At 38.7% G+C, this 17,643-nt stretch overlaps 1 protein-coding gene across 1 annotated transcript; it reads right to left on the reverse strand.

Moving 5' to 3' along the window:
- Positions 1–1,354: 1,354 nt before the first annotated feature.
- On the reverse strand, positions 1,355–2,543 carry LOC129237828 (uncharacterized protein F58A4.6). Its single transcript, XM_054872780.1, has 3 exons — positions 2,012–2,543; positions 1,841–1,955; positions 1,355–1,780 (listed from the first exon to the last, which is right to left on the reverse strand). Exons 1-3 carry the CDS (start codon positions 2,362–2,364, stop codon positions 1,478–1,480), a joined length of 771 nt encoding a protein of 256 aa, XP_054728755.1. The 5' UTR covers positions 2,365–2,543; the 3' UTR covers positions 1,355–1,477.
- Positions 2,544–17,643: the final 15,100 nt, after the last annotated feature.

A 17,643-nucleotide genomic window follows, 5' to 3' on the forward strand; every position in this document is an offset into this window, starting at 1 on the left:
TTTGGTCCATTTCATCATCGCTGTCAGATGAAGAAAGTTCCACTAGCAATTGCCTTGTAGTGGCAATCAGATTTCTTAAGTGGTTAGGGGTAGTCAAAATATTTGATTTTTTTGCATTTTCTTAAAGTATAATATTTTAGAAGTATAATATCTTGTGTGAAGATTTTAAGTGAATCCCACAAATACTCTTCGAGTTATTCAGCGATCAAAGGGCGCTCGGACGCTCCGGAGCTCGATAGCAAAATTTTAAATGAGTTTTTCTGAAAACTATGTTTTTTGAACTCTAACTTAAAAACCGCTTAGTGGATTTCAATAAAATGTATACTGCTTTTGAAAACATAAAAAACTCGCGCCTAATCGAAGGATTTTCTTTTTTTAATTTCGATTTTTTTTTTAACAATTAATTGTTGTTTTTTTCTCGAAAATCTGAAAAATATTGCCTGAGGCCACCATATTGTTAATTTTGAAAAAAAGCTTCGATCAGGCACAATATTATCTATTAATAAAACTAATTTCTCTTCTCCGATTGATTTTAAATGAATCTCCAAGGGCTTGTGATGATCACCGCAAGGTATTTCTGGAGAAACGGGCTCCACACAAACAGCGATAACTTTTACAATTATGTATATTAATTTTTTTTTTTTTCAAATTTTGCTAAAGTCAAGTCGAAACATGTATTAATGCTATGTTTTTATTTTTGTAAAATAAAGTAATTGACTAGCAAAAAAAATTATTGAAAATCATAATTCTTTCGGGCCTTTGGCTACCCCTAACCTCTTAATATTTTCCTTGCTATATAACGCCAAATTAGTTAATAACCAAGAAGTACAAGCACAAAACACAAAATACACCTTCAATGTTTCCGATTTGTATTTCGGAAATTCCAGCAAAGGAAACGCGAGACTGTGACGCAGAAGTGCGTATCGCCATATCATTAGCCGATTCCTATTTAATATATGACTTCAGCTTTGTAAATTTACCTAAAATATTTTTACTTACATTCTACATTTTAATCACAATTTTTATTTAAGTTTAGAACTTTGAGTCAAATTGCAAATTTGAATTCGTGTTTATTTTCACTTTGCGATCAACTGTTTTCTTACTTGGAAATTTGTACAAATAAAAATTTATCCAATACAAACTCCCAACTTCCCCTCGAAATAAAATGCCATTTTGCTGTCTCACTTTCTCCTGCTTTGCAAATTTTTTTGATACACGAATACCAAAATTCCTTAATTTGTAATTATTTTTATAAATTATTTGCCTCATGAACAGAGCTTGAATCTTCCGGTAGGGTGATTAATTTTGCATCACCTTGTACGTCCACACACACATATAAATAAGCATACACGCGTGCGACCAAATTATAGGCATGCCTTGTAAAAATACATTTATTGAATTTAAAATTCATTTACTTAACTTTCAGTGTTGAACATCATCATTGTGTAATAATGTAAAAAAATATCTGATGGCAATATCATTTATCGCTTGAGCCACCATGTATATCTGGAGAACTTTTCTTGCTCTTTAGGCGTAAGCCATACTCGTATTGTAGACGTAACCAAATACCTTGACACATTTTCACTAAACGTCCATCCAATTCCTTCTGTTTCATGGCGAATTTATATTGCTCACGAATTATGTATTTAGCTTGCCTTAATCGGCCAGTTTGTATTAATGAAATGCTGTAATACAATTTGCAGCGTGCTTGCAGGAATGGATCACCTAGTCGTAGACCAATATGCAGTTGTCGCAGAGATATTTTGCCCGCCACATCCGCCTATGATGTCAAAAGTATTCATTAGTAATTTGTAATATACCAAACTTCTGTAAAGCTTACACATCTACTAAATTGTTCGCCAAGCGCAGAGAAGCCCCCACCTAGCGTGGATAACCATGACATTAGGTACTCTACTTCGATACGCTCCCACAGTGTATGGGCCAAAATAAGATTCCTGTTTTTTGGAGACACATTTATTTTAATTATCTATGCATACATACATACTCTCACCATTTGTAGTCGATCACTTCTTTTTTTGGGGGGCGCAGTTGCAGCCACAGTATATCCACGCCACGTAACGCTGGATTCACGCTTAGCTGCAAACGAAGTTGGGTAAAGTGTTGCAACTCACGCAAGAGGTAGAAGGCGCTGATGCCCTCAATTTCGATTAATAAGCGGCGCAGTATACGTGTTTTGCTATCTTTCTGAGCATTATCGGCATATGTGGGTTGGTTAGGCGGTCGTAGAGATGTCACGCGACTCCAAAGTGCTTTTCTTGGCAGTGTATGCACTTTACTATTACAATCAATCTCTTTGAATTCTTGCTTTTCGGCTAAGTCACTGATGCAAATTAAAATTGACATTGCAATGATATTGGAATAATTTTTGCAATATCTACGCTAGGAATTGTGAAGTGACGGAAACGGCAATTTTTTGTTTTCGAATGTAAACAATACAATGAAAACAGCTGTTCGGAGTTGTCATTTTGTGGATTGTGGGTTAGTCGGGTCAGCGAATTTTCTTATTTAATGGAACGGATATGAAGATTGAATCGCCGGAAATAATTTTGTGTATTTTTTTTCAAAGCGTTGCATGTTTTTCTTATATCACTTTTACATTTGAAATTAATGTCTAAATTTTTTAGATACTCACTTGAGAAGTCGGTTACTTGCAGCTGCTGCTAGCTTCTTGCTCTCGAACGCTCCGGAGCGGCCGAGTGCACTTTTTTAATTGTTGAATAACTCGAAAAGTATTTGCCGGATTCACTTTAAATTTTCACACAATATTTTTAAGATATTATATTTGAAGAAAAAGCTAAAACAAAATAAAATTTTTTGAAAATTCTAACTACCCCTAACCCCTTAAGGAAACGTACATATGTATATTACAGTGAACCAAAACTGAACTGGGACACTTGTTTGTTCTGATTTCAATCCTTTATAACTTGAGAACGGCTCAGTCAATTTTCAAAAGGCAAAAACTATTGCGAAGTATTCAGTGTTTCATTATGAAAAACGAAAATAATATTGTATAATATTTAATTTATTTCGAAGTTTTTCAGAAAATAAAATTTTTTACAAAACAAAAAATTTGACAACTCAAACATAAAGTGCGACAGTAATGAAAATAATGGAAAATTGATTAATTAACATTTTCTGCAGTATCCCTTTTCCACTAATTACTGGCCACACCACAGGGTTGTGTCCTTTCACCCCTACTTTAGCTAGTTGCTATTGACGAAGTTCTGATAATGCTAAATAAAGATGGGGTCAAGGCAGTAGCGTACGCCGATGACTCGGTCCTAATGGTATCGGATCCGTTTCCCTCAGTCATGGCTGAGATTTTGGAGCGGTCACTGGCTGTATTCAGTCGCTGGGCTGCCACTTGCGGCCGCCGAGTCAACTCTGACAAAACGGAGCTGGTGCAATTTATCAGAAAATATAAACCTCTACCTTTTCGACTTCCCAAATTAAACAACCACGTTCTCTCGCTTTCATCGGAAGTTAGGTATCTTGGCGTGATGCTTGAATCCAAACTCCATTGGAACCCACACATTGAAAATCGGGTTAAGAAGGCCAATATAGTTTTGTACGCCTGCAAATCTATGTACGGCAAAAATTCGGGGCTCAAGCCACAGTTCGTGTTGTGGATGTACAAGGCAGTGGTTTTGCCAAATTTAACGTATGGATGCCTGGTTTGGTGCGAAGTTCCTCGGAAGGGCTATAATATCACTAAATTGGGAACGGCGCAAAGGACTGCATGCATTGCCATCACGGGAGCATGTAAAACTTGCCCCAGTGCTACCCTGGATGTCCTTTTCCACTTACTTTCCATCGATTTTTACGTTATTTCTATCGCAGCTCAAAGTACAATCAGGTTAAAGGAGGTTGACCTCTGGAGGCAATCTTTCAAAGGACATGGTAGCATTTTCAGGCAGTTAACACAGTATTTCTCCGAACAGTATTGCTCTCTATCCGCAAACTGAAGTTTGAGGTATCGTGCTGGGGCAATAATTCCAAATAGGCAGGGTTGGATCGAGGGGAAAATCTGCACTGAAGCTACCGTCTGTCTTCACTGACGGTTCCAAAATGGAATCGGCAGTCGGAGCAGATGTTTTCTCTAAATCAGCCAATTTATCTATCTCCTCTAAACTGCCGAATACTGCTAGTGTTTTTCAAGCAGAAGTCTTTGCGATTCTGCAGGCATACAAAATTCTTAGGGAACGTGGGAGCGAGGGAGATATTAAAATTTTCTCCGATAGTCAAGCCACGATCAATGCTCTGACAACGCCATGGTGCAGAACGAAACTAGTAAATTCCTGTAAGGAGGAGATCAAATCTCTTGGATGCGCAGGTAACATTAGGTAAAGATCTGGGTTGCAGGACATAGGAACAATGAGGGAAATGAAATTCCTGATGAGCTTGCTAAGAAGGGGACTGAATTGGTCTCAGAGACCTCCTACCGGGCCATCGGCGTCCTCCTGACCGTTGTTAAAGGAGAACTGCTCAAATGATTTCTCAGGAAAGTGCAGAAAAGATGGAGCTCCACTTCTTCATGTGCTATTTCGAAAACCCTTTGACCCCAGTACAATATACGAAGTTCTGAGTCCTTCGTATATTGTATTGGGGCCTTTGGACTCCACGCCATTCAATTTGCAAACTCTTAGCTGTGTTTACCGGTCACTAGACGATCGGCACACACGCTAAAAAGCTAGGGTTAACACTTAACCACCATTGCAGAAGTTGTGGGGGCCTTTCAGAGAGGGAGATTGTAGATCACTTTCTCTGTAAATGTCCGGTTTTGGCAACTAGACGTTCAAGGGCACTGGGTGCTTCTGTTTTCGACAGCCTTGGGAAGTGCGCCTACCTAAATTCAATAAATCTTCTCCATTATATCAATAGCTCTGGTTGACTATAGATATCTGCCTGTTGGAGGTCTCATAGTGGTATCAAAACAGCGCTTTACTGCTACTTGAGGAGTGCGAGACTGGCACTTCAACCATTTCACCTACCTACCTACTGCTTGAAAATGTCGTTGCATAGAGTCTTCTAGAGTTTTGTTGATATCTCTCCGAATCATCTCTTCAAGGGCTGATTCTAGGGAATTTTCACCACTAATCTGCCATTTGCGCAATTCTCTTTCAATGTAGGCCTACAACTGCTCAATAGAATACAGATCTGAGTTCTGAGTTCAATATTTCTAGATAATTTATGAGTAAAACAAAACGAGCCCACTCCAAATCATAACATGTCCGCTACCAAGTTTCCAGACAAAACTGTGGCCATCCGACGCAAAAAAGTTGAATTTCGACTCGCCGGTGAAAATAATAAATAACGTTGCTCCAAAATCCATTGGATTGCTAACGTATTCTTTAGCATAGTTGCGATGGAATAAGGTCGTAAAGCCACATACCATGATATTGACAAATCCTTGGGCATTAGTATGAACAGAGCAACGAGATTTTGCATGGTCACCTTATGGTAAAAAGGGTGTGTAGACGTTGGATCCCGAAAAATACTCCGGAAATTCATTCAAATGAATGAAAATGTAAGTTTATCATCATGGAGAATATTTGGAAAACCATAAAACCAATGTTCACTTTTCCATATGGTCCTTTTGTTTTTTTCCGAATAAGACATGGAGAGCTACAACTTAACTCAGGGAATAAAGAGACATGCAGTTATGCTGTTGTTGATGTAGCAGCACTACTAAGCCCTGTCAGTGCAGGGTAATCACCGGTCGTCTTCGTCTAACTTATCTAAAGGTAGGCCCAGGAAACATGCTGTTTCGACAGGTTGGGTCCAGAGGGAGAGGAGTGTTAGATGAGTGGGTTTGGTGAAAGGTGGTTAGTGTCGTGCGGGGTGCCTTCACATACCGGACATATGTTTAGTATGTCCGGGTCGATTCTGGATAAGTAGGAGTTTAACCTGCTACAATATTCAGAACGTAATTGTGCCAGTGTTATGTGGGTCTCACGGGGAAGCTGGAGCTCTTCATCTGCTGTAGGTGGTGGTTGGACTCCGATGACGGCATTCGATAGTCGGGAGCTTAAGAAGGTGTTGATGGTCTCCCGATTAATGTCATTTATTGTCTGTCTTAACACTGTCTGGTCAAGTAGATGTCTGTTCCTTTTGTCCTGGATCTCGTCGGCGTGATTGAGGAGGTGTCTCCTGATGTGCCTGGGAGGCGGCTCTGACTCTAGCAGGTGTCTGCAAGGGTGAAACCTGCGGTAGCATCCAAGCAGAAACTGTTTGCTGAGTAGTTTATTATGCTCCTTTACTGGGAGCATCTGTACCTCGTTGTGCTGAAGAGGGGACACTAGCAGGAAACGCATCGCTGTCCGAATAGCAGTGTTTTTGGCATGTCTGGAGCGTTACCCACTACGTGTCTCTAGTTCCAGGCGACCAGACAGGCGCACCATAGTTTAGAACCGGCCGGCCAATTGCCTTAACTAGCCCTGTCTAGTGAGCCATTTATCAGACATACAGTTATCGTCGCTATTTGTGCAAATCCCATGGATTTAGGAATCTCTTGCTTTCTTAAGTGCCCCTTTTCATTCGTTCATAGAGATCGCTGTGATCGAACTTCCAAATGGACGCATCAAGCGACGATGCAGAATCTGTTGCAAAATGCAAAAAACAAGAGGAACGTGCTGACACTGTCCAATCAGTAAAATTTATTCAATACAAGTTGAAGACCAAAATAAACAAGACTGGCGTCACCAAATTAATTTTGATGGCGCCATCTTTTTAATGAGCGTTGGAAGTTACATCCCTAGCTGACTTTCAGTGAAAGCTTGGTGACATTCGGTTTAGTGGAAGCGAAGTTATTACGTCTAAAGTGTCAGTATCTTTGTGTCATCGGTACAAAAATGAGTTTCAAACAAAGAGCTAATATCAAATTTTGTTTTGAAATTGGTAAAACGTTTACCGAAGCGTTTGAATTGATGAAAAAAGTTTATGGCGATGATTGTCTATCTCGTGCCAGAGTTCATGAGTGTTTTACACGTTTCAGAGATGGTTGTGAGGACGTAAATGACAATGAACATACGGGCCGCTCAAAATCAGTAATCGCCGAAAACTCCATCGAAAATGTTCGTAAAGTTATGAAAAATGAGCCGAAATCATCGTTAAAATTCATGGGATCGGAGTTGAATATTTCTAAAACATCGATTTATCTCATTTCAACTGATCATTTGGGCTTACGAAGGGTCTGTGCACGTTTCATTCCGCACAAATTAACTAAGGACCAAAAATTGCTCAGAATTCAACATTCGAAAGACCTCGCTAAAGAGGCGAGAAAAGACGAGAACTTCCTTTGAAACATTATAACTGGTGATGAAACATGGTATTTCCAACATGAACCTGAAACTAAGCGTTAAAGTGCGAAATGGAAGGCCCCAGACGCGTTTGGAGAAGTCAAAAATCAAGTCGATGCTCATTTGTTTTTACGATTCCAAGTGAATTGTCCACAAGAAGCTCGTGCCAATGGGCCAAACCGTTAATGTAATTTTCTAACTTGGCGTTTTGAAGAGTTTGTTGCATCGCATTAGTCGAATTCGCACTGAATACCGCGAAGGAGGATGCTGGCGCTTATTGCATGAAAATGCACCATCTCATCAATCCACTCTTGTGACTGATTTTTTGACTATGTAGAAATCGCATTTTAACCATCAATCACTCACCGTATACGCCTGATATGGCTCCCTGTCACTTCTACCTATTGGGATAGGCCATGCAAGGAAAACGTTTTGCGTCCGTAGAGGCCATCCAAAAGGCTTGTACCGACATCCTGAAGGACATTCCGGTTAATGACCTGGAACACTCTTTCGAAAAGGCTTTAGATCGCGCTAAACAGTGTATCGCGGTCACAGGGAACAATTTTGAATAAATAAACTCGAAGTTATCAGAACAAACCTTCTGTCGTTTCTATTTTAGCTCAGCCTTGTTTATTTTGGACTTCACCTTGTAATAACAAGCGATCATTGAAATTTATGGGGTGCCCTTGCGAGGGAGCTTAATGTTTTTGAGGGCATTATCCGTTGAGTTGTTCATGAAGATCTCCTGTATAAAACTTACGTTATGCGTGGAAGACAGTTTACCAGGTGTATAAGCTTAAATCCGCTGTTTTTTAGTAAAAAAAAACATTTTTTTTATAGAAAGCAAAAAATTAATTTATTCAAAGTATTTGTCCTCGCTAGCTGTACATTTTTCCCATCTCTCGGGCAATTTGCGTATACCACGCCAAAAGAATTCTTCATCTTTCGAGGCGAACCACTCGTCAAGCCATTTCCGGACGTCTTCGTACGAATCGAAGTGCTGTTCGGCGAGCGCGTGACCCATCGATGAAAACAGATGATAGTCCGAAGAGGTCTGGTGAATAAGCGGGATGAGGTAGCACCTCCCAATTGATTGTCTCCAAGTAGTTTTGGACCATTCTTGACGTGTGCGATGGGGCGTTGTCGTGGAGGAAAATCAGCTTCTCATGTCTTTGTTCATAACGAGGCCTTTTTTCACGCAAAGCACGGCGCAATTTGATGAGTTGTTGGTGGTAGCGATGAGAATTAACAGTTTCACCAGGTTTCAACAGCTCATAGTAAACGACACCCTGCTGATCCCACCAAACGCACAGCATCGTCTTGCGTCCAAAGCGATTAGGTCTTGATGAAGAAGTTGATGGTTGGCCGGGATCGACCCATGATTTTTTTCGTTTAGGATTCTCAAAGTATATCCACTTTTCATCGCTAGTCACCACAAGATGCAGGAACGACTTTCTTTTATGCCTAGCCAGCAAGATTTCGCATGTGTTTTGGCGTCGCTCCATCTGTCTATCGTTCAATTCATGGGGTACCCATTTTCCGACTTTTTGGACCTTTCCCATGGCACGTAAACGCATGGAAATGGCTGGTTGAGTGACACCTAACTGCTCGGCAAGCATTTTTTGCGATTGGGTATCGTCCTCATCCAAAAGAGCCTGCAATTCATGGTCCTCAACTTTTCTGGGCCGATTTTCACGCTTCTTGTCACTCAAGTCAAAATGGGCGTCTTTGAACCGACGAAACCAGTCTCTGCAAGTTGTTTCCGATAATGCACTGTCACCATAGACCTCCACAAGCATTCGATGCGATTCGGCAGCCGATATCTTCAAATTAAAGCAAAAAAGTAGAGCTTCCCGCATATGCTCTTTTTTTGACACAAAATTAGACATGATTAGGCAAGGAAAAAAGTGTGTTGCTGTATGAAATCACTGATGATGTACAGTGATTGATGTAAACAGGTGTCGAACCCATGCAAAAAAAATATGGCATTTCTATGGTAACTTGATATGCTCACTAACGCCATCTACGAGCAATCAGCGGATTTAAGCTTATACACCTGGTATATATGCCGGAACGAGAACAACACAGACTTTTCAAACAACCCTCGTATAATTAGACCATACACAAATTTTCAGGCGTTTGACCGAAATTTTGGAATTTGGAATTTTGTGCAATTGCAAATAAAATGTTTAGTGAACTACTCACGCACACATTGTCGGTGGTGTATAAAATGTCCTACTGGAATTTTGATTAAAAAGTGTTTGTTAACATAAGAATTAATTGAATGGAATGCTTTGTAACAAAATTATATGTGTATGGGTGTACGTAATGTGTGTGTCTGATAAGATAAAATATTTATAATATTTCAAAGTTTTCGTTCACATGGATGACGTGATGTACATATGTATATACTTATACATTTCATCTTTTGTTGTTAGTTCTTGGTAAAGGAGAATGACGAATAGTGGAATGACAAGTGACGAGTGCCAGTGTCTAATCAGGTGTCTGTAAACATTTTTTTAAGGGGTAACACCACTGCAACAGACTTAAAAATGCTTGCTTGCCAATTTTTTTGATTTTTTGGCGGAAGGAAAGGTGATAAAGCAATGATACTTGGGGTAGTTATTGAGCACATATTTGATGAATTAATATATTATAAGCCCATAGTCCGGGTAGCTAGTGCGATTACATTAGATTAATCTGTAATTTTAATTGTATTTTAATAAATAATAATAAAATTTATAATATAATAAATAATATTTGTAATACCTAATATATTCAATAAAATGCATTTATATAGTCACCAATGTATGTACGTTTATAGTCCGGAAGTTGTGAAAGTAATCGACTCCAAATCAGCCGAATTTGCCTTTATAACTGTTTGTGCGCCCGTATTTCTTTTCCTTCGAGTTTTTGCTTAAGGGGACAGATACCTGTAAACGGCCATATTTTCCCTGATTTTCATTAAAATTATTTAAAATGAAAAAGTCAATATATTTTTTTTTTCAAAATTGGCATATAGTTTATTTATACATTAAAATAATATAAATTTTTTTGTTTTTGTTTTAATCATTTAAAATGGCGGATGTACATTCAGTTCTTCCAGGAAGGTCTGGGCTTCTCTGAATACAAAAACCAAGAATTCATTTGTTTATTAATGTCACAATATAATAATAAAAAAACTGGAAGAAAAATTCGTGGAATAATTTGCTTCAAAAACAAAAAAAAATTAATTTTGGGGCGAATTTTCTTACTATTTTATCTAAATTATTTTTTTCGAAAACTTGTAAATTCACATAGAAAGTAATATCATAAAGAAGATGTGTGCAAAATTTCAGGGAGATCGGTCAGTAACTTTTCTAGTTATCGTGTACGGCAGTTCGAAAAATATAGATTTGAGATAAACGCGTCTAAAGTCGGCAATGTAACTATACGTCTCCCAGCGCCCGAACGCAAAGAATAGAGTTGTCACGGTTGACGATCTATAATACAAGAAATACTTAAATTTACGTTCTAAAATTTTTTTGACATATTCTTAAAGGATTATAAAGGGTGGATTTCAAGGGCCGATGATACACAAGCAACGCGTTAAAGTTATTCAGGCTTATGATGAAAACGGGCGTTCAAATCAAAATGCATATCGCGAACTTCGTGAAGAAAATCATCTTCAGTGATGAGGCACATTTTCACATCAGTGGATTCGTCAATAAGCAGAATTTCCGCATTTGGGCGAATGATAATCCAAGAGTGATTGCCGAAAAACCAATGCACCCACAAAGAGTGACTGTTTGCTGCAGTTTATGGGCCGGCGGCATCATTGGGCCGTATTTTTTCCAAAATGAGGCCGGTCAGGCAGGTACTGTAAATAGTGTTCGCTATCGTGAGATGATAACGAACTTTTTATGGCCCGAATTGGAAGATATGGATGTGAACGATATGTGGTTTCAACAGGACGGTGCCACTTGTCACACAGCTAACGAAACAATGGCTCTTTTGCGCGAAAAATTTGATGGCCGAATAATCTCACGTCGCGGCGATGTCAATTGGCCGCCAAGATCATGTGATTTGACATCGATGGACTTCTTTCTTTTGGGGTATTAAATTGTATTTTATTCAAAATCAACAACGGCCCTTGAAACTTAACCACCCTTTATTAACATTTTATAAAATTTTTTTTTTTCGAAATTTTACAGGTATCTGTATCCTCTTAAGGGGTTGTGGTAGTCAGAATTAAAAAAAAAAAATTTTTGCATTTCCTTAAAGTATAATATCTTAGAAATATTGTTTGAAAATTTGAAGTGAACCCGACAAATACTTTTCGAGTTATTCAACAATTAACAAAGGGCGCTCGGGCGCTCCGGAATCGATAGCAAAACTTTAAATGCGTTTTTCTCAAAACTATATTTTTTTAACTGGCGATCACTGTAACTTAAAAACCGCTTGGTAGATTTCAATAAAATTTGTACTGCTTTTGAAAAACATAAAAAACTCGTGCCTGATCGAAGGATTTTTTTTTCAAAAATATCGATTTTTTTTAAACAATTAATTGTTGGTTTTTTTCTCGAAAATCTGTCCTGAGGCCGCCATATTGTTAATTTTGAAAAAAAGCTTCAATCAGGCACAAGATTATCTGTTAGTAAAATTAATTTCTCTTGTCTGATTGATTTTAGATGAATCTCCAAGGACTTGTTATGATAACTGAAAGGGGCTACTGGAGAAACGGACTCCACACAAACAGCGATAACTTTTAAAGTTATGAATATTTTTATTTTTTATTTTTTTTATTTTGCTAAAGTCAAGTCGAAACCTGATGTATTAACGCTATGTTTTTATTTTTGTAAAATAAAGCAACTGACTAGCAAAAAAAAAAACAGATTGAAAATCATAATTTTTTCGGGTCTCTGACTTACCCCTAACCCCTTATCAGGGAGAGTTTTGTTCATTGTTTAGAACTTTATTTTCCAATTGACTGCTCGGTTCAACATTTGTTAGCTTGTGAATTTCAAGGTTAAAGAAAGCAGAAGAAGGCCGACGATGATGTTGATAGGTGTGAGCATTTGTGTATTTTTGCACGTTTTGTACCTGAGAAATTTAGTTTCGATGTTTGCATTATTTTTACTAACACCAGATTAAAGAAAACTTGTGATAGAGTCAATCTGCCTTAAATTGATGTCAAACAGCTCGAAGAGGTCCTTCCCGATGCTGACGGAACCACTGATTACCAAGCTTTAGTTGCAGCCATAACAATAGGGACAATGGCTTCACTAAAATACGCACACCTACCACTCACATTTATACCCCCACTGACAGTATTGAAGATGCACCTGCCATCTTTCGAAGAGGTAACATAAAAAGTGTCGAAAATATTAGTTAGGACAATTTTGGACACCGTAAAATTTTTGCTCTCTTCATCTGAAATTTCATCTATTATTAGCTGTTGTTAAGTAAAAAGAGTTTCCTCTATGAAAGTTAAGAGAAGAACAAAATACAGTCTTAATCGAAACTTCGAACTTCCCAAAGAATATGAGGACAAAAAACAAAATAATAATAACAAAGGCAGTGGCATTGAGGTTAGATTTTTTAACCTTATCGTTATGCACAAGAATTATGTTAGTACGAGATTTCATGTTCAAATAAAGGGTGCCCAATTAAGGCCGCCTGTGTTGAGTTTGGCGAAATTTTCTTTCGGCCTGTCGAATAGCGAGATTTTTTGATAGCTGTCTCTGTGAACAATGAAGTTTATTCATGAATAACAGTATATGAAAACCCGTTACAGGAATGTGAGAGCTTTGCGGATTGAGAAATGCGCATATCCATTCGAAATGTCGGCAAAAATGGAGGAGTGATCGGAATTTGAGGTAATTTGGCACGCAATTAAGGGGGGGGGGGGGTAGGGTCACAAAATCGAAATTTTTTTTCTTCACTCATCTTATAGTAAATCATTTCAAGAATGTTGTGTCAAAATTTTAAGTGGATCGGAGCAGCATCGATAATTATTAATTATAATTTTTCAGAGTCATTTTTTCAAACGCGTTTTTCCCGAAACGACTTCTTAAAAGTCGGTGCCAATCACAACTCCGAAACTATTCAACCGATTCTTTTCAAATTTGGCACACGTTTTCTAAATCAAAAATACCTACCCCCCCCCCCCCCACTGTTTTTTTTTATTTTTAAGGTTGTTTTTCACTTACAAATATGGCGAAATTTTTCGCCAAAAATGCTCGTTTTACGTTTTTTTGCCACCAAAACTCCAAAATGAAAAAAAAAAAAAATTTATTATTGGGGGGGGGGGGGGGCTTGGATAGCATTACGTCATACTTTAACTGAAAAATTCGACTTTTTTAGTTTCAGATGATTCTACGACGAATGCCGATTGGCACCGCAGAGCACCTCTCGAAAAACATATCTCCAAAAAAACTCTGTCATGGGCTTATTTGTCAATATTTTATTATTAATATTTTTTAAAAACTTATTGAAAAGATGTACAATAACATGCAACTGATTTTATTAAAGTATCTTAAGCCATATTCTGTAAAAAATTCAAAAAAAGAGTGTTTTTTTTAGCGCTAAACCCTACCACCCCCTTAAACAAAATCGGTCTGATTTCAGAATTTATAATTGACTTTTTTTTTGTAAACTGCACGAAAACTGAGTTACTTAAATTTTGTTTTTGTTTTTTGTAAATTTTATTATTATTATTTGTAGGGAATATATAAAATACAATACAAACTTAATTAGCACACTGGCTACTAGGGCCTTCGGTGCTTAAAGACTTGATTACAAAATGACTTATTTCGAACTGTATATTTTAATGCATTTCATATAATTGTATACCTTTGTATCATCTTTATGCTAGAAGCCAGGATCATTAAAGCTAAATGGGTAATATCAACATAACTAAGAGAATCTAGGACTTGACATCACTTGGTGTGTCTAACTGGCGCCGGTTAGCACGGAAAGAAACGACTGGCGCGCTTTGTTAAACTCGGCCAAAATCGCGTAAGCGGTTATCGCGCCAATTAAGAAGAAGAAGAAGAAGAGGGTCCATAGGGGTACTCCACAGGGGGGAGTATTATCTCCACGTATTATTTATCAAGTACGCTGTTGATGTGATGCTAATGGTGTCAGGGCTGTGTCCTGTGCATTACGGTACGACCAGTGGGAGCATTGAAAGGGCGTTAGGTGAGCTTAACTCTTGGGACACAGGCTACGGCCTAAGTTAAAATCCGCGTAAAACAGAACTTATGCTTTTTACCACTAGATACATATAAGGTACCAATCTTAAAAAAAAAATAAATAAATAATTGGCGCGTACACTTCTGTTAGGTGTTTGGCCGAGCTCCTCCTCCTATTTGTGGTGTGCGTCTTGATGTTGTTCCACAAATGGAGGGACCTACAGTTTCAAGCCGACTCCGAACGGCAGATATTTTTATGAGGAGCTTTTTCATGGCAGAAAAACACTCGGAGGTTTGCCATTGCCTGCCGAGGGGCGACCGCTATTAGAAAAATGTTTTTATTAATTTTGCTTTCACCGAGATTCGAACCAACGACCTCTCAGTGAATTCCGAATGGTGATCACGCACCAACCCATTCGGCTACGGCGGCCGCCAATCTTTACCTTACCAAATATTAACGAATAAACCCTCTCCCTTTACCCAGTGCAAAGTATGATACCTAGGGGTAATCCTGGACTCCAAACTTAGCTGGAAATTAAACGTCGAAAAACGGGTAAGGAAAGCAAAAATGGTTTTATATGCCTATAAACGTATGCTTGGAAGAAGATGGGGTCTTCAACCTAAGCATACATTATGGTTCTACAAGGTGGTTATAGGACCAATTTTAATGTATGGTTCGGTAGTCTAGTGGAAATCTCTAGGGAGAGATTACAACATCAAATTGCTCGGCAGAATAAAAAGATCAGCCTGTGCAATAACGGTCGGTGCAATCAGATCATGTCCTAGGGAGGCCCTCAACGCACTGGCAAACGTTATTCTAATAGATCTACGTATTAAGAAGACAGCAACCATGAGTGAATTTAGGTTATATGAAGCGGGTCACTGGAAAGAAAAAACGTATGGCCATGCCAGTCTATTACTACGACAAACTCAGTTAACCTCGGTGAGGACCGACTACATCGTCCCGATGGTAACATTCAATAGGAATTTTGCCGCTCTCTTTCCATCTAAGGAGGAATGGAATAAGGGATTCTCACTAAACAACTTCAACACAACAGTCGATACGGATGGCTCTAAAATGGATTGTGGTGTTGGAAATGATATACAGGGTTTGATTGAAAAGTAATGAGCCTTCCCGCGCGGAGCGTCTGCTAAGCGACCAACTGAATCGGCTGGTGGGGGAAAATTATCGTTGGACCTTCCTCTTCGACTAGAAACCGGTCCCAGTTCGCTGGCAACAGCGGTGCAGTCAACATCGCTCCGCGCGTGAAAGCTATTTTAAAAATCTGTTATGATTTTGCAGTGGCGAAATTGCAGCGATCATTGGAGCAACGTTACTCGATCAAATTTTGCGTAAAGCTAAATAAAACCAGTATCGAAACCATTGGGCTACTCAAGGAGGCTTACGGGGACCAATCTCTGTTCAGTGCCCAGGTAAAACGGTGGCACAAGTCGTTGAAGGAAGGCCGGGAGGACGTCGAAGACTAGCAGCGGTCTGGAAGGCCTTCGACGACGCAAACAGACGAAGATGTGAACCGGGTTCGTGAATTTTTGAACATTGACCGTTGAGCTAGTCTACGTGAGATCAGTGAAGAGTTAAATTTAACTTATTACACTGTGCGGGAAATCGTGACCGGAAAACTTGAAATGCGCAAAGTGTGTGCCAAATTGGTTCCAAAGGTTTTGACTGATGAACAAAAGCAACTTTCTCATTTCCTCTTGACAAATCGGTTCCCTTAGCAAGACACTGGGTTGCTAACTCTAGAATTTTTTAGCACAAGAGGAAGAAAAGTAAAATTTTGTTTTCAAAAGGGGTTTTAAGCGCAAAAACTTGCTCGGTATGTCCATAACCAAAACGATAAGGAAAACATCCTGACATACAGCTTAAATCCGGGTCATTTTGGGGCAGTGAACGTGAAAGATGGACGTTTTGACAATTTGAGCCCGATACCTTTCAAATATAGTTTGGGAAAGTACTCACTAGGTTACTTAAAAAATACATAAGTTACCAACAAGTACTCAGGTTGAAGCGGTTGTCCATTGTAGGAGACTCATGGCCCATTGTGATACTTACCTCCAAGTACTCACTTAGCAATATGTAATTAATCACAGACCCCGCATGGCAGATGATTTTTTATGAGGAATTTTTTTATGGCAGAAATACACTCGGAGGTATGCCATTGCCCGCCGAAGAGCGACCGCTTTTACAAACAACATTTCCTATCGTTTGGTGTTTCAGCCCCGAGGTTTTGAACCCTTGCACTTCCAAATGGTAGTCACGCACCAAGCTATTCGGCTAATTCGATATAATAATAATTACAATAGTTTAAATAAGTGCAAGTAGTTTGTTAAGTATTTATGAATGTAAAAATAATCTTGACTGGGTGGTCAAAACTTTAAACTTACGTGGGCAAGGCATGGTAAAGTGAAGCATCGAATCTGTTCAAAGTTTGTTTTTAGTCAACCAAATTTATGATGAATGCGCTTCTTCTATGAAAGAATTCAAGGTCATAATATATACTTAGGTAACATAATAGCGCGATACTTCGTGATCAGTTTTGAATTTAAAAATTAATTCACAAAATATAATTCTGGCATTAAGTTAAACCATTTATTTTTTTAATATCATACTTGGCAATTTCCGTCTAATTGGCGCGTACACCCTTTTTGGGTGTTTGGCCGAGCTCCTCCTCGTATTTGTGGTGTGCGTCTTGATGTTTTTCCATAAATGGAGGGACCTACAGTTTCAAGCCGACTCCGAACGGCAGATATTTTTATGAGGAGCTTTTTCATGGCAGAAAAACACTCGGAGGTTTTCTATTGCCTGCCGAGGGACGACCGCTATTAGAAAAATGTTTTTCATAATTTTGGTGTTTTCACCGAGATTCGAACCAACGTTCTCTCTGTGAACTCCGAATGGTAGTCACGCACCAACCCATTCGGCTACGGCGGCCGCCCATATTTTTTTATAATTTAACTAAAAAAGGACTATTTTGCTACCATTTTCAAAACGTATATAATATTTTCACTTTCTTCATCCTTTTTAAATGCGACCTTTGGAAGGAGTGCCAGAATTCTAATGTCATAAGTGAGCAAATCTTTAAGGGGTTACATGGGTTTCGTGAGTTAAAAAAATCGTTTTTTTTTGG

This window comes from Anastrepha obliqua, chromosome 2 (genome assembly GCF_027943255.1).
Source record: "Anastrepha obliqua isolate idAnaObli1 chromosome 2, idAnaObli1_1.0, whole genome shotgun sequence".
Lineage (NCBI taxonomy): Eukaryota > Metazoa > Arthropoda > Insecta > Diptera > Tephritidae > Anastrepha > Anastrepha obliqua.

Excerpts from the sequence above, each read along its gene's own strand:
- LOC129237828 (XM_054872780.1), bottom strand. The coding sequence starts at position 2,364 with ATGTCAATTTTAATTTGCATCAGTGACTTAGCCGAAAAGCAAGAATTC. Across the intron at positions 1,956-2,011 it reads GAAGTGATCGACTACAAATG|GAATCTTATTTTGGCCCATA; the intron begins GTGAGAGTATGT and ends TCCAAAAAACAG. Across the intron at positions 1,781-1,840 it reads GCGAACAATTTAGTAGATGT|GCGGATGTGGCGGGCAAAAT; the intron begins GTAAGCTTTACA and ends TTGACATCATAG.